The sequence below is a fragment of the Struthio camelus genome, chromosome 1 (genome assembly GCF_040807025.1).
Source record: "Struthio camelus isolate bStrCam1 chromosome 1, bStrCam1.hap1, whole genome shotgun sequence".
NCBI lineage: Eukaryota > Metazoa > Chordata > Aves > Struthioniformes > Struthionidae > Struthio > Struthio camelus.
Genome location: NC_090942.1, coordinates 11497197 through 11513372, shown reverse-complemented (window position 1 = coordinate 11513372; position 16176 = coordinate 11497197). Strand labels below are relative to the sequence as shown.

Sequence of the window (16176 nt, the reverse complement as noted above, 5' to 3'; positions counted from 1 at the left end):
CAAATCATTGCACTCGCATCTCATTGGAGTACTCAGAAAGATATATTAAAATTTCAAACAAATACATCCACTATTGCCAAAAATAGTGAAAATACTTGGGTCTTCTACTGTTTCAAGACTAAAATGTGCTTTGGATAATTTATGTTTTTCCTTTAACATCCAACTAAACTTCAAACTAATCTTGCTTTTATTGGAAAGAATTACACTTCCTACCTTTCACCACTCCCAGGTCTGATTAAAGATCAGATCCCTAGAAAATAAGACCTGCTAAATTATCTTAACATTTCATTGGAAATTAGTAATATTACCCATTGAATGTGAACATTTAATTATTCGATTTTTTTTAATCCGATCCGGTTGTCTTCGCCATGGTTTGCTAAGTCATCAACCGATCCTGTTTCACAGCACATTGCTATCAGCAGTCACGCTGGTTCGCATCTAGATTTTTTACATCGTGTAGCATACTACATGGTTGTTGCTCTTTCTTCCAGTCTTCTGTGCCAATAACAACATTAATAACACCGATGCGCTGCTTTGAGGCTGGACTGTGTGACCTTCAGAAGCCCCTCTTTTCCTGTGATTCTCTGATTTAACATTAATGGGGCTCAAAACATTATACAAACATTATTTACTAATTCATGCTGACATAAATATGCTATGTCTTTTCATGTAATTAAATGCCAGCAGTATCTTGGCAGATAAAAATGTTAGGAAGCACTAAATCATGCACTGACCTCTGGGTTACACATAGAACGTAGGCTTTCCCTGTAGACAAAATATCATATAAAAATTTTAGTAAACTGCCAGAATACTATGTAAGAATAGCCATATGTTCTTAAAAATAAGTTAGTAGGGTGAAAACATAAAAACGTAATAAGTTTGAAGAATAGCATTCAAAAAGACTGAGGGGAATTTTAGAAAGGTATTCAAAAAAAAAAAAAAACTGGAGGGAAGAAGAAATAGGTCAACTTTAAGATGTTGTGAGACGTCAGCAAAAAAAAAAATACAACTGACCTTTCCCAAAGGTCAGCTGAAGCCTAGTTTGATAGTATGAGGTCTGGACAATGTGACTCTTCACTGGATTAGAATGAAGTTGCTTGCAATAAACACAATAAAGGAGAGCTGCCAGATTAGCTGTAATCCACTTTTTCCTAGATCAGTACTAAAACCACTGAAACATCAGAAGTCACCAGAGAGAACACAACTGAAGAAACAGAAGCACGGATGACCTTTCCCAGCCATGGAGGCAAGAAATATTTTTGAAGATAAATGACCTTGCTTCCGATTCAGTCCAAGTCTGGAAAGACATGACTGATGTGCAGAACTACAGTGTAAGTGATCTTGCATTAAAAAAAAAAAGAAGTTTCAAGTCTGATGCTTTGCCTCATTTACGGCATTACAGGAAACCAGAGACGCTAATGCAGGCAGAACTGCAGAAGACAATAACACTGGACATATTACAATAGCCTTATACTTCACAGAACAGGTTGATCACCAACTTATAAATACCTACAAATTACATGTGTTATACTGGATATGCTGTCTTCTTCAATCTAGTGGTTTTCCACCAACTCGAGGCAGAGCATGTTGAGAATGAATGTATGGAAAGACCAGGAAAAGTGTTATCAGCTTTTTGCTGATGACATTGCCTAGTTCAGAAATATTCTCATTTGCTGAGCTGTGGGCAAGACAGAAACAGGTGAGGAATGGCATTTCGGAGGACTTAAACCACAGGAACTCACTGAATATCCCGAAGCACCACAATATATATATATATCTTCTGCTTGGGGATACATTCAGAATCATAAACTATTCTGAAAATATCTCCAAGTAAGCCAATACGATATTGCATCTCCAAAAAAAGTAGTGTTTCAGGACTTCTGAGGAAAGCAACATTATATGTTAATCTCCTACTCAAACAATAATAATAGCATACACTTTACCAAATGCATATTCCAGCATGTATCCTTTGCCCCATCTACAAACTGAATAATAAAGCCAATTTTGTAGCTTGCCAAAATATAGTTACAATATTTAGTTTTCATCTGAGCCATACTCATGATGAAGGGTTCATTTGGTCATTTATTCCAATAGATATCATAAGGAAGGAGTAGATCAGCACAACCACAAAGGACACACCTACCACCACACTTTTTTTTCCTTCTCCTCAGACTCAGTAACATGATTCAAAGTTTATTTGCTGATTAAGCTATCTTCAGTCTAAATTTTAAAACTTAATAAAATATTCTAAATGCTCTATTCCTGGCTTGCGATATATATGACTGGCAATTTTCAAAGCATACTATCACCTTAAATCAACCATATGAAGATGTCATATTATGTCAACCATTTTGTTTCATATCATTTAACAAAATTCAATGTGACTGGCACATCTCAAAGTGACATATCAAAACACTCAAACACAACATTTTTATCTAGAATGAAGCACTTTCTAAAAACTACTACCTCAAATACTATCAATATTCTATAACAAGTCCAGCTCGTGGAGATGCTTTTATTTAGCAGTAAACAATTAGACTGTATTTATTGCAATTGTTAACATGCATGCATTTGATACAAGCAAGAAATATCCCAAAGGAAGAACTTTTCCATTAAACTGATGAATCACTAGCTTTAGGGCTGAATTTTGATCTTTGGTGCGGCATAAAGTTAGCCTCCATGGGGAGATTTCAAGCACTGCTCTTGTGTGCAAATTTGCCTTCAAGGTAGGATTCTCTACATTAAGAACATCCTGATCTTTTTAGGAGACTGACAACTACAGTATCACTCTCAGCATTATTATTTCATAACTCTGTTTCACAGGTAGCAGGTAGCTCTGGGGCAGTCTCCTATTTCATTATCATGCATTTTTCATTGCAGCCTCAAATGTATAGTCATTGGGGAGAAGACCTGCACAGATTTGAATAAAAGAATATAAATCTGGTACCTATTTTTTTTACCCAGAATACTCAACAAAAAGTAAGAACACCTGCTCCCTGTGGCAATAAGAGTATTATAATTTCAACAGTAAGCACCATGCCTTTTCTCCCTCTGGGTTGGATTCAAGTTTTTCTGTAATACCTTGAAATTGAAAGAGCTGGCATGTCTCCCAGTGGCAGTGGGTAAAAGGCATACATCCCTCAGTGAACGAGCCAGAAAGTCTTGGTACTAAAGCAGCCAACGTCAATCATACACTCACTGTCAGGTCAAATGCCATGGTCCACAGAGTGGTATTAATTCACATAGTCATCCCAATCACACTGTTAAAAATAATAATACTAGATTCCAATTACGAATGTGGAAAGTACACAGTGAAAACACTGGAGTTTGCATTTTCTTTCCTAAAAGGCATGAAATTACTAGAAAGTGGAACAGTAAATTGTGATGTATAAAAATGATGACGAGTAGATGCAAGACCAAGGACAGAAAAATATGGTTTGCCTGCTGACGCCCCTTCCCAACGGACTATAGGTAATACTGCGATCTTGTTATAGGATTTTTTTTTTCTCATCTTCACTACAGTGATAAGAGTATAATATATTAACTATAAAAATTACTTCTGTTATATGCTGTGGTATGAGAGATATAACACCCCAGAAGTATTTTGTTTCAGAAAAAAGTGAAAATATATGGATCCACCTTTTAAGGTAGAAAATTCTTTCTATAGGTTCATTTTCAAACAGATTAATTCAAATGGAAATTCTCATAACATATACAGTAAAATAAATATGTCTTATATTGTGTCCAATATAACCATTGAAAGGAGTAACGCCTCTGAATACGTTGTACATTTGAGAAGCACAAAGGCTTGGAATGCTCTAAGGAATCAAACAGTGCAACAATTGGGAAATATTTTCTGAAAATGGAAAAAGGCTAGGACATCTATGGCAGCCTATCAAATCTAGCTCGTTCCATTTCATAACATTTTAAATGTATTATAGACTTTATGATTAATTCCAAGTACTACCTGCTGGTATCAAAAATATCAATTAATATTCAAGGTGAATTTTAATAAAAATGAAAGCATAATTGAAAAATACAACTTTTTTACAGATTTGAAGTTCCTATTCTAATGAAACTTCTCCAAGGCTTTAGAAATATTCAGTATGTAGGTATACTAACAGTCCTACCCTGATAGCCTTTCATAATGGAAGATATAATTTATACTAGCACAAATGCTCTTTCGCTCTTACAGCTTAAATCAGTTTAATGGAACAAACTATGCTGCCACATAGCTTCTTTGTCTATCTAAAAAGGGCTAGAGAATAGGACATTTGTTTGTGCATCAGTGCCAGTTAAAATGTGAAGGAAAAAAAGCTCACAATAAAATCCATGTCTTATCCCTAAGCATCAGAATAATTCCAGCACAGGTACCGCCCAACTTGTTGCAGAGCCCATACTCAAAATTTCTTCAAAAAGCATTCCTCTTTCCTATGCGATTTTTCAGCCTATTTACAATGCTCCGTCGTTAGCCAGTTTCAGCATAATGATGCTCCAAGAATGCACAAGCTGACCTCTAAAACAAGCGCTAAAGGGGGCTTTCCGATGGAATTTTCACAGGCCTATTCTTCCACTCACCACAAAAGATGCAACTTTAAATAGAAAACATGAGAACTAGATATGTAAACATATATAAATATTATTTCACCAGATATCTGCAATATGCTGTTCTGCTGAAAAAAACCCTAGGGAGTGCAGGAGAACAAAAGTAATCTAAAAATAGCTGCTCCTCACGCATGTGAATAACAGCAACAAAAAATAATCCTTAAAGAGACTTGCTGTAATTACAGGAACTACATGTTGGTGCCTTCTTGAAAATGAAATAAGGTGAAAGTATGCATGACTTTTTTTCTTTTATATTGATAACATCAGTAACAATCACATGAACTTTATTGAGTAATTTTTATGTAATACTAAGGTGACCCTCTATCCCTCTATAAAGAGAAAAGGTTCTAAATTACTCCACAATAAAGAATTATGAACATCTAACTATTTTCCCGTTTAGGAGGAAGGTGATACGGGGATGGTGAATGTACCACAGTTATTGCCAACCTACCTAACTACACCTTCTGATATGCGTGAAACGTACTTTGCCCACTTAATCATGATAAATGAGAATACCTGGGGCAAATTCATTATGATTAATTTTAACAAATTTTTAAGCATCAAAGAAGTAAAGGACTAAGAGAAGATCAAAGGGAACATAACACATCCTAATTATGACTGCATCCATTTCACATACCTACATGTGATGCTGTAATGTCAAACCATATTAGCTGTTGTCATGCAATGAAAGCACAGGGGATAATCACACCATGCAACTTTAGATAAAGAAGACAGCTGTCTTGTATCATCACTAGGCTCTCCCAGTGTAAAAGGAGTCTAAGTCTTCTAGAGTCTGGCAGTTAATCTCATCCTAAATTAGGTGAGACACATTTCCCACCAGAAGTGCCTACTCTTCACTCCCTATGAAAGGCTAAAGATTGAGTAGCTTTGACTCCGGAAAAACTGGATGACATGAATCCCACCTGTTATCACACAGACAAAGACAATGTCCAAAACATATTAGCTATAAAGCAGATGGTAGGATCTTATAATTTGTGTGATGGGATGCAAAGCCAGTCACAGCAGTGAACACAAGTCTTCTTTAATACTAGCAACTGTGAAGACACCTACGAGATTTCTAAGGGTAACTATTACCAGAATAAGGTGGTGGTGGGGAGGGAAGGCTTTGAGGAAGCGCAAATCTGCTGGATGAGCCATAGCAGTTAAAACAAATTCCCCCTATTTTTTTCTGTACTGTCAAAGTAGGTCTTTCCTTTTGGTCTTCCTTTTCGGTCCAGCAACTGGCAGCTGTCGGACTTGCAGAAACCCAGTACCACCCTTCCAATCTCTTCCCATGTATAGCCTTCAAGACCTGCACCCTGCAGTCCCCTCATCTGCCCTGGCCAGCTCCGGACCCTTCTCTCAGCGGGGCATGTTCGGGTGCCATCTCCCTCCCGCCGGGCTCTGCCTGACCCAACATGCAGCTCCTGGGACATGGGCTTACGCAGGCAGCCCTTCCTTTCTGCTGCCCAGCCACAAACTATGCAATGTATTATACTTGTTTGCTCAAAAAACAAATTAAATCATTCTACTGTTAGTATGCTATGGGGAGAAAAGGCAGCAAATCCTTCAGAGTCCTGCTGGCAGAAGAAAAAACCAGTAAGGTAGAACAAATGGGGATGCATGAGGGAGGCAAAAGCTTAACACTGTGTGCTGTAGCATTGTGTGCTGGTAGGGTTTTCAGGAAACCACAGCTTCCTATCTGTCTTTCATAGACAAATGTGATAAAATATGTATGAAAGATTGAAAGTTTAGACTGATAGCGATCTTAACTATCCCTTGATTCAATTACCTCTACTCCTCACGTAACTGAGCAAGGAACTAATACATCTTTTTAATAAATCACTGCACTAGAACATATATACCGTACGGATACGAATTCAGCCCAAACTTAAACTTGTTCCTGGTCACTAATATCAGAAAACTATAAAGCATTAGATATCAAATTTGAAGGAGGCTCAGACTGGTTGCAACCTGAGCTAATTCACTGTCATATTTCTTTTTAAGTTAATTGTAAATTAAGAGCTGTAAACTGTGATTAAAAATTGTCATTAAAGTGCAATTAAAAGCTGCAAATCAAATCCAGTTTTGCAATACTTGATATCATAAACTGTTACTAAAGGAAAAAATACATCCTAGTGTCTCTCTAGGGGAGAGGAGAGGCAGATCTTGAAACAGTGTGCCTGTTAGATAACCCTTCTGTTCTGTGCTTACTTATGCCTTATATTCACTTTGACCATATACACGCCTTAAAAAAAGGGGGCAGTACAGAGCAGAAAGCATTTCGTTTTCTAAAATAGGATAGGACAGGTCCCTCACAGAGTACGTGGAACACCTCTTGTCTGAAGACTTCCTGGTCTCTCAGCTCTCTACTGCAAAGTGGCATCATTTGGTGGATGGAAAGAGAATAGGTTACAGCTTACCCGCATAACCCAGATAGGATCAGGGTGGTCTAGAAAACACTTACAAAGGAGCAGACAAAAGGTCATTACAGTCAATCTATATGATCCCCATCTCATGCATCACACATTATATGCCTGTAACTGCGGTATGTGACCACCAGTCATTTTTGGAAATTATGTCTACATTCAAACCTATTCCTCCTTCCGTAGTTTCACGATGATTTTCAACTTGCTGTAGATATACCTTTATTTCGTACCATTAGTATCTACTAGTATTTAAACCTGCATTTATGTTGCAGTTTTAATCTGGAACAGAGCTAATATTTCATATGTTGTTCCTGAATAACAAGTAGTCACTAAATTAAGAATATTATATAAGCCATGTGGCAAAGATTGCGTATAATTTTTAAAAGATTCCTCCCTACAAGTTTTATAAAGTAATAAAAAACTGTTTTCATATTTAAAACAATTAGCCATAGGTATGCTCCAAACTGCTTCCCTACAGACAGAACTCATACATCAGCCCTAGTCACATATTTAATTCACATTTGATGCAAGTACCTACTCGGTTCCTAAAGGGACCCATAATTCTAGAGTCTTCATGTTAACTCAGGAAAATAAAACAATAATAAAAAGTGCTACTACCGGTTATTAATAAACAGTTAACAACTGCACTGGAGAACTGCTCCATCAGTCATGACTGCCATCCAGCATGGGACTGCGTGAAGGATATCTCTCTGATAAATCACTTGTGTTAACTGGGGATATATCTATCGCCAGGAGATGCAATTAACTGTTCCTAATTAAAGTTTAATGAGTAAGACCAGAAGAGATGCTATAATCTTCCAAAGAGGCATGGCTATTGTAGCGTAAGATAAACTAAATTTTAAAGAAACATTTGTTCATTTTTATTACTTAGGCCTTTCATTAAGTCACTGAAAATTTTTCTTTTCTTTTCTTTTCTTTTCTTTTCTTTTCTTTTCTTTTCTTTTCTTTTCTTTTCTTTTCTTTTCTTTTCTTTTCTTTTCTTTTTTTTCTTTTTCCGCTTTAGGTTGCTGTATCTTGTACAGGGAAGAGTTTATAAATACATGATCCAAAATTACATTAAAAAGGTGGAAAAGTAGCAAGATGGAAAATGGAGATGAGAGAAACACTAAGGAAGGAATCAAGGAAGAATGAAAACTGAGCGATGGAGCAATTCAGTGCATAGTGAAGGGGTGGAATACCTGAGCACATGAAAACAGAAAAAATAGATTTAGAAAAGATGCATAAAGAAAGTATGAAATGACTAGTAATAAGATGGAGACCAGTAAATAAAAGAGGAAAGGCCTAAATAGTGAGACAAAAATGACTATAAATAGTAGGGAGTGTAAAGGACAAGAAGAGAAAATGGGAGAAATGGGGAAAGTAATATTAAAATTTATGGGAAAGTGCATCCTAATGTGGTAGCACTCACCTGTCCAAAAAAAGGAACTGCATCATTTGTACAAAAGAGTCATAGGACAGAGTAGTTGACACCTGTAAATTAAAGTTCACGACTGACGGCAATATATCACACGGGAAGGCTTCTAGGGAACAGGACAGTGAATGAAAACCTGAGAGACCTGCATTAAATTTCTAGTTTGGCCATTGTCTTCCTGTGTGATAAGAAAAATGGGAATATAATACCTCCTACCTTGTTTTGAGGATACAACTCATTAATTCCCATGAAGTGCTCACGTACTACGGTGCTGTGGGGGGAAATAAGCAAACAGAATCTAATTGCTTTTGTAGGATAAAAAGTATGAAAGACATATTACTGATTGATGGATTAAAGGGTTAAAGATTGATTGTTTTACCAGAGAAATCCTAAGGTCACAGAATGATGGGTCTTCACATTTTATTTTTTTTAAAATCCAAGCACAGTCATTAGAGTCAAAAAGGCTCATTCAGACAGCAGATGAAGAATGAGAGAGAAGGATCTCCTGAATGTGGCACATACATAGGAAGAAGGAAAGCAAACTATACTGGATGACATCTAAATAAAGTCTAAAAGGTTCCATTTAGGAACCTGGTCAACAGAAAGAAGCAGACACCCAGAAGTAATTCAACTGACCTTGGACACCTATCTCAGATAAACAGAACAGGTCTCTAGAGGTATCCCCAGTGACTAGCTTAATCTTAGATTTCTAATTTTAATAACTAAATTACTGCTCCTAACTATTACTACTTTTACTTATAGGAAAACATACAATCATGTCTTTGGATTAAATGAAGAATCAGATCATAGAACAGCATAAAGTAGGAACTTGTCAGAGACAGCAGAGAACGGATGGCAGAAGACTATGTAGGTTTTACTAGCTATCGCTTCAGAGATGATTCTAGTAAAAACTCTCTACACAATAAGATGCCATCTAAATTTTCTTATCCATACTCATTGCTAAAGTTTCCTTTACTAAAATATTTGCAGTTTCATTTAAGTACAAGTTTGTATGAGAAAGAATTTTATTTTTGAAGCATTTGTTAAAATCTCATAGACCAATGTTTTACTTGACGTAAACAACAGCTCAGCAGAGTAAAACAATGTGACACAAAAACAAGAAGAAATGCAATTAACTAAATAAAAGAGAGAAGAGTTTAAAATAAGGATAAAATCCATTCAGAAGTAGCCAAGTAAACACAATAAATGAAGAATCATGAAACACCACAGAGAGAGGGCTTTCTTCCATGCAGAAGGCAGAGAAGAAAACACCGTTAAGAGCAAGGGAAGAAAGGTCGAACTGACATAGTAAATGTCAATGGCAACATGGTAGTAATTCCACTGACCACCATAAGGAGATAGTGGTTATGATAAACTGTATTAACCAAAAAGGAAGACGAATGGCCGCGGTCATGGAACCAGAGCCATGGGACTGGACCAGGTGTCCATGGACAGCAGAGAGGACACCTCCCGTGGAGGCTGCCTGGAAAGCTGTAATAATTTTGTGTAAAATATTTTTGCATTTTCACTGAAAAGCAGAAAAGTGTGAGTCACTACCACCCAAGCCAAGAAGGAGAAAGAGTATCCCAGTATTAAACAGAATATAAACATTTTCTGCCTAGGTATCTGGATAAACTCCGATCTGATAAACTCCCCCCCGTCTCGACAGGGATCACAAGGCCTGGACACACTGCTACTCATTCACAATGTCAACAGTTCAGCCAAAAACAGAGCTTTTAAAGACTTTGGTGTGGGGTTACTATTAGATAAAGGACCAACAATCTTCCTATCCTCCCTCTTTGGCAGAGGAAGGTTACTCTAAAGGGTAATCTATACCATAAGCATCATTACATGTGTTATGGACAAATTTCTCTGTTGACTACAGAAGGGGGTCTAAGGAGACTGGTCTTCTACGATAAAATCACCCTTTGTGAGTATCTTCCCTCTCCCACAAAATGCCTGGTAGCCTCTCCATTTCCAGTTATATGAGCAGGACGTTTTAGTTCCCTATTGCCATCGGAACAATGCTGAATGTTTCAGAGCTTCAGAGCTATAAATCTAGATTTCTTTCTTATAAATAACGGATTGGAGGGGCAAGTGAAAATCCATACCAAGTAAAGTTGTAGAAGAACTGGCAACAATTTTCAATTTAACATACTAGATATTGAAGAAACTACAAATATAACCTTGAAATGTACAGAAAATCTACAGGAAATACATCGGTATCAAAGACACAACCCATTTAAAGGAAGGTAGGCACATAAAAGGCACAATACAGGCACACCAGTATTAAGTCTCATAAACGGGAAACTGTTTTTAACACTGCTTATAGAAAAAGAAATCTATAGAGATGTAAAATGTTTGAAAAAATCGTGCAAAAGTAAAGTAAATAGCAGGTCTGGGTAGGTTGACCATTCTGCTTATACAAAATAATAGACTGTAGCAGGTGTTACTGTAATAGGTAAATCAATTGAAAAAAATAAACTGGAGTAAACAGGTTTCACCCATGCTTCAAGACGAGTTCCTCTACAGGTATAAGAACTGAAAAAGTAAACTGAACAGAAGACAACAGGAGTTTCCACAGTAAAGTGGCTTAAATCAGATCTGGAAGAGGAATACAAGTAGAATCAAGGATACAGGTTAAATCATAGATCCATGTGAGCGCTCCTTTGTTTCTCTGAGACAAAGTTTTAAAACGAGATTTCTTCTGTCCTTGAATATATTTCTATCCTTCACTGTGGATGTTTGTGCTGCGGTTTATGACAAACCACCAAGAGCTGCCAAAGTAGTGCTGTATAATCCCACAATCTTACTTTAAAGTTATAGAACATAGGGAGTTTGAAGGAACGGACCTGGAAGTAGAACTCAGCCACTGCTGCTCAGCCAGGAACAGGGGAGAAGAGTCTAAAGTGTTTGCATACCTAAATTAGTCTTGGATGCAGGTTTCCTCAACTAAATCTCAGTACTAGATTTCTGATCACCTCATGCTTATTGTTTCTTCTTTAGAGTCTTTGATCACAATGATAGGACCCACAAATACAGCTATTTTCACATTCAAAGTCTCTTTCAAAAAAATGTAACTAATTTTATAAACACCTTTATGAGATAAAAACCATCAGTAAACATACCCACAACTTTCTATTCCCGAAGAAGTGCTACAACTAAAAAAATAAGCTGTTCTTGGACTCATATTCTACACTCACTTGATGGATCTTAACTTTACTGATGAAGGAAAACAACTATGACATTTTAGACTTTTAAATAAATAGTTGCATAAAAAATTATAAAGTGAAAAACAAGACACAGTGGAGAGCCTTTTTTAGAAGGTGCACATTACTGATTCCTAAAATACTGAGCCTTTTAAAGGCACCTAAATCTACAAATACAATTACATCGCTAAATTAATTATTCTTTTTCTTTAATATTTCAACTACTTATTTACAGTAACATAAATAAGACTTTCAGTTTATAATTAGCATCTATATTGCAGCTTAAGGAGAATAAAGTTTAGTATTATTACGAAATGTCACCTTTACTGAATAGCGAGAAACAGAATTAGATGAATATATCTAGGATGAACAAATCCAGCCCTTAGCAGATAAGCTGAACTGATAAGGTGTCAGTGGCAGAGAAACGTGAGATTGGCCTCTCTTTTCATGGTCTAATCAGAACTCCTGGGGGACGTATTGGCATCCGCTTAAGGCAAAACATTTGTTTTCAATGCAGCCAAAAAAATTCTGATCATACTAACTAAAAAAGCTTAAACCACAGACAGAAAGCACACATTCTTAAAGCAACCAGAGGCTTCACAATCCTACACTTTCTTGAAATCTCTTCCATTCACACTGTTATCTAACCCCGGAAAGAAAGAAATAGATTAAAAGGAAAAACGTTCACAGATAGAAGGCGCTCCCTTTGCTTTCTCTCTCTTAAGCCTTTTGATTTGGGACTATTATGAAGGAAAGAAAAGTAATCGACAGCTTCAACACGTATAGCCCAATCAACACACTTGCAGCTCACCAGAGTCTCAGTGCTATATTTCTGTATTTAAAGAAGTGCATACAACACAGATCTCTGGAGCACTTCAGTCCACCAAGCAAAAAATATCTATGCAAAACTTAGAGCAATATCCAGTTTAAATTCCCCTTCTTCTGCTTGTATGACTAATTAACTAATTAATTTACATGGAATGCATCAAGTAAACTAAAGATGCAAAGAACTGTACTGGACCTTGGTTACCGCTATTCACCTTTGCAAACTGCTTGAATTTTTTCTCAAATAAATTTTCAACTCAAGTGAGGAGTGCTAACAAAAGCAATCACATTTACAAGCCCAGAAACCTCCTAAGCAGGCTCAGATAACACTATCTTGTGTTCTCAAAAAACTCCTCTGACACTATAAATAACAAAAATGGTAGAGAGGTTTGCAATCCTAAGATTGAAAACTTTTAATACAATTCCCAGTATTCCAAAACAACACTGTAGCTATACGATATATTTATAGACTCTAAATACAATATTTAAGCTTGGTAAGCAAAAGAGATGTTCTCAGAAGTGGTTGGGGTTATCATGAAAATCCTGAAAATCCCAGTGAATTCAATCGAAAGACACGAACACCTTTCAAATTTAGCTCAGTTTAGTTAATATTACTTAAAGGAAACAATTTAAAACTTTGGATAGTAGGTTTGTTTCTTGTTCCGGAATTTCAGTACTCTTAGTTCTATACAAACATATAAAATAGTTCTGCTTGACATGATCTATGCATCTTCTTTAATTGCTTTACTGCAGAAGCATCAATTACAATGTTGATGCCATCAATCTCTAAAGAATACTTGATTAAAAAGTGCAAATGAAGCATGCTGATACCTCTGATTAATACATTTACAGTATCTTTTCAATGGTTTTATAAATTAAATCCATAATGAAGACAAGCAGTTTTATTATCTCAAGTGATGGTGAAAATAACTTGTCTTCTTCTCAGAACACTTTAAGATTTTTAATAGTTAAAGCCAGGATGGGAAACTTCAAATCACTTAAAGTAAGAGTTTCATTAGAACTTAGCATTAAAATACGATGCATTTTATCTAGAACTTCAGAGTGGATTTGCCATTGCCCCTAATCTTATTACATTAATACGAATAATCACGAACTGGATAAAACAGTTACTCAGTAACATTTTACACTTGCTTTTCATTCATGTGAAAGAATTCTTATAGTGAATGCAGAACGAGGAAATTGGAGCTTAGAAAATGGGGCCAGAAAATTGTTTCTTCACAGTACAGTAAACTCCTTACACTTATCATTTTGATTTTCCAGTCCTGTAATTATGATTTTATCACATTTCAAGAAATGAATAATAGTGTGTATGGACCATCTTTTTTACTCCCAACACATTCCCTACTCAGCAGCTCAGAAGACTAAATGAGGGAAACTAGACCTCTAGAATTAAAATTAAAATTAAAATATAATCTGATTCTCTAAAAAACTTTCTAAGAAGCTTCTTATTTTCTTCCTTCTGTGAAATATTTGAATGATAGTCTTAGAGTTTGATTAAACTTTTCAATCCTTTTATATTTTCTTATAATTTAAGCAAAAAGAAAGTTATTACTTACATCGTTCTGATCATCTTTTGCATTGTAATAGATTATATCGTTATTCTGTGAAAGAAAGAAAGGAAAAGTAATTCCGTTAGTTTAAAAGTAATGAATAAAGTTTACTAGCAATCATTTGCACTAAAACACATATTTTCAGATATGTCTGCATTCCTTTATGCATTCTCTTTGCACTCATGACAGAATCAGACCTTTACTCAAGTTTATCCTCATTACTGCATTTAGCCCTTCCCATGCTCCTTTCTCCATACAACTGCTTTCATACCAAAATCTGGCTAACTAAACCAGAGCCCATAGTGTGCTGAGGACAAAGGAGGAAATTCCTTTCCCCGTTAGAGATCAAAGCTAATTCTTGGTTCACTCGGATCCTCTTTCCTTTGTACACGGTCGCGTACAGAAACAACTGTATTGCAAATAATCTGTTCAGCCCAAAAAAACATATGACTAATTGACAAGCAACTGTTAAAAATGCTCAGGATCCAACCCAGAGTGGTACTAACTGCAGATGCTAGCACAAACCTTTTTATCACAAGATGATCTGCCTTATCAACAAAAACAAAAACTCAGTTCAGAAGACGAGGACATGGGAAGATCCCTCTCGCCATGCCTCCTTAACGCTGCTAGAGCTGCTCCCTGGAAGTCTTTCTCCAGAGAGGAGATGGAGGAAAATTTGGAGGAAAATTTTGTTGGAGGAAGATGAGAAAAGGAAAAAGCAACACATTTATCTGGATATTACATATACATTGTTTTTCCTTAGTGATTTCATTTAAAAAAGGAATGTTTCCATATAAACACAATTCTAGTAAGTCTTCTCTTGTACTGACTTTCACCAGTCTATCAACTTATTTCCCCCACCCCATTCCCACTCCTCGAGTTTACCATAACAGTGTATCTGGTCGTAGTATCATTTAATGCATAGGGTTTTTAACATTGACCTCTGCGCATGCAAATCCTTTTCTCTACAGAACAAAAGGGTTCTGTATTTTCACAATTACATTTTCCCCTTTATTTTAGATTTTAACTGATCAAATCTGGCCTAGCACTGCTATCTACTTCTACTAGACTAAATATTTTTCAAAATAACCTATTAAAGAAGTATGTTTCAGAAACAGGACACATTTAGAAGTTAATTAAAATAAACCTCCAAAAATAAATAAGATACATTTTTAGACTATACATGTCTTGTAGTCCATTATCCTACCTGGAGATATTACCTATTTAATCCATGAACGAAAAGTGACATTGGTCATATTTCACTGCTCCTAATATAGAAAATATGAGCTACACAGTGCTACAACAAACTGAATGCTGCATAGTTCACAAATTAGATTCACGGATCAGTTAAATCTATAGGGGACAATTTTTCATAATTTAACCACTTCTGGATGACAAGAACAAATTGTTTTGTTGCTGGTTCCCAGGCAAGTAGTTTAGTTATTTATTAACTCCTTGACACACAGAATTTGAACCTTTCTATTGTTACACCCTTCTATACCACCCTGCCATCACAGAATACTACATGCTTTTTCAGCAAGCCGAAAATACAACATAAAAATTCCAGTCTTTTGTCTTTTTTTTTTTTAACACAATAATGTTATGAGGGAGAAAGGTAAATATTCATTATATTCATTACTAATTCAGTTCATGACTGAAGGGAATTAGCAAGACAGTCCTGAAGGTCTGTTTATGGAAGAAATAACTTTAGAAGACTCTACACATAAATTAGATAATTTTACAAAGTATCAGTGGTTATACAGGCTTGCAAAATTTATGCAGTTGCAAAAGCATAGTTTTCACTGTCATGAATTCTCCTTGCAGAGCAAATAGTTTCAGTAACTGACGAGGATATGAAACGTAAATGAATATTATATTAAGGACAAATTTATTGTTATATTTTCGTCTATCCCTATTCTGCTCTGCTCTGTTCTGTCCTGTCCTGTCCTGTCCTATCCTACCCTAATAATCCTTCCAAACTTTCACAGTATTGCAAAACTGTGAGTATGTGTTTTAAAATCTGAAATTAAGATCAATTTTTTATTTGAATTTTCTTTGATTTAAAATAATATTTTTGCGATAACTTCTTGGTATTTACCAAGACA

The 16176-nt window shown here is 35.9% G+C and overlaps 1 protein-coding gene across 3 annotated transcripts in view; it reads right to left on the bottom strand.

Annotated features, from left to right (window-relative positions):
* The window catches only part of CACNA2D1 (calcium voltage-gated channel auxiliary subunit alpha2delta 1), a 424104-nt gene that overhangs the window by 183568 nt on the left and 224360 nt on the right, over window positions 1–16176 (bottom strand). For all 3 annotated transcript variants that reach the window (XM_068922316.1, XM_068922406.1, XM_068922480.1), the window contains exon 5: window positions 14078–14122. In XM_068922316.1, coding sequence (XP_068778417.1) covers window positions 14078–14122 — 45 coding nt within the window. The remainder of the gene's footprint in view (window positions 1–14077; window positions 14123–16176) is intronic.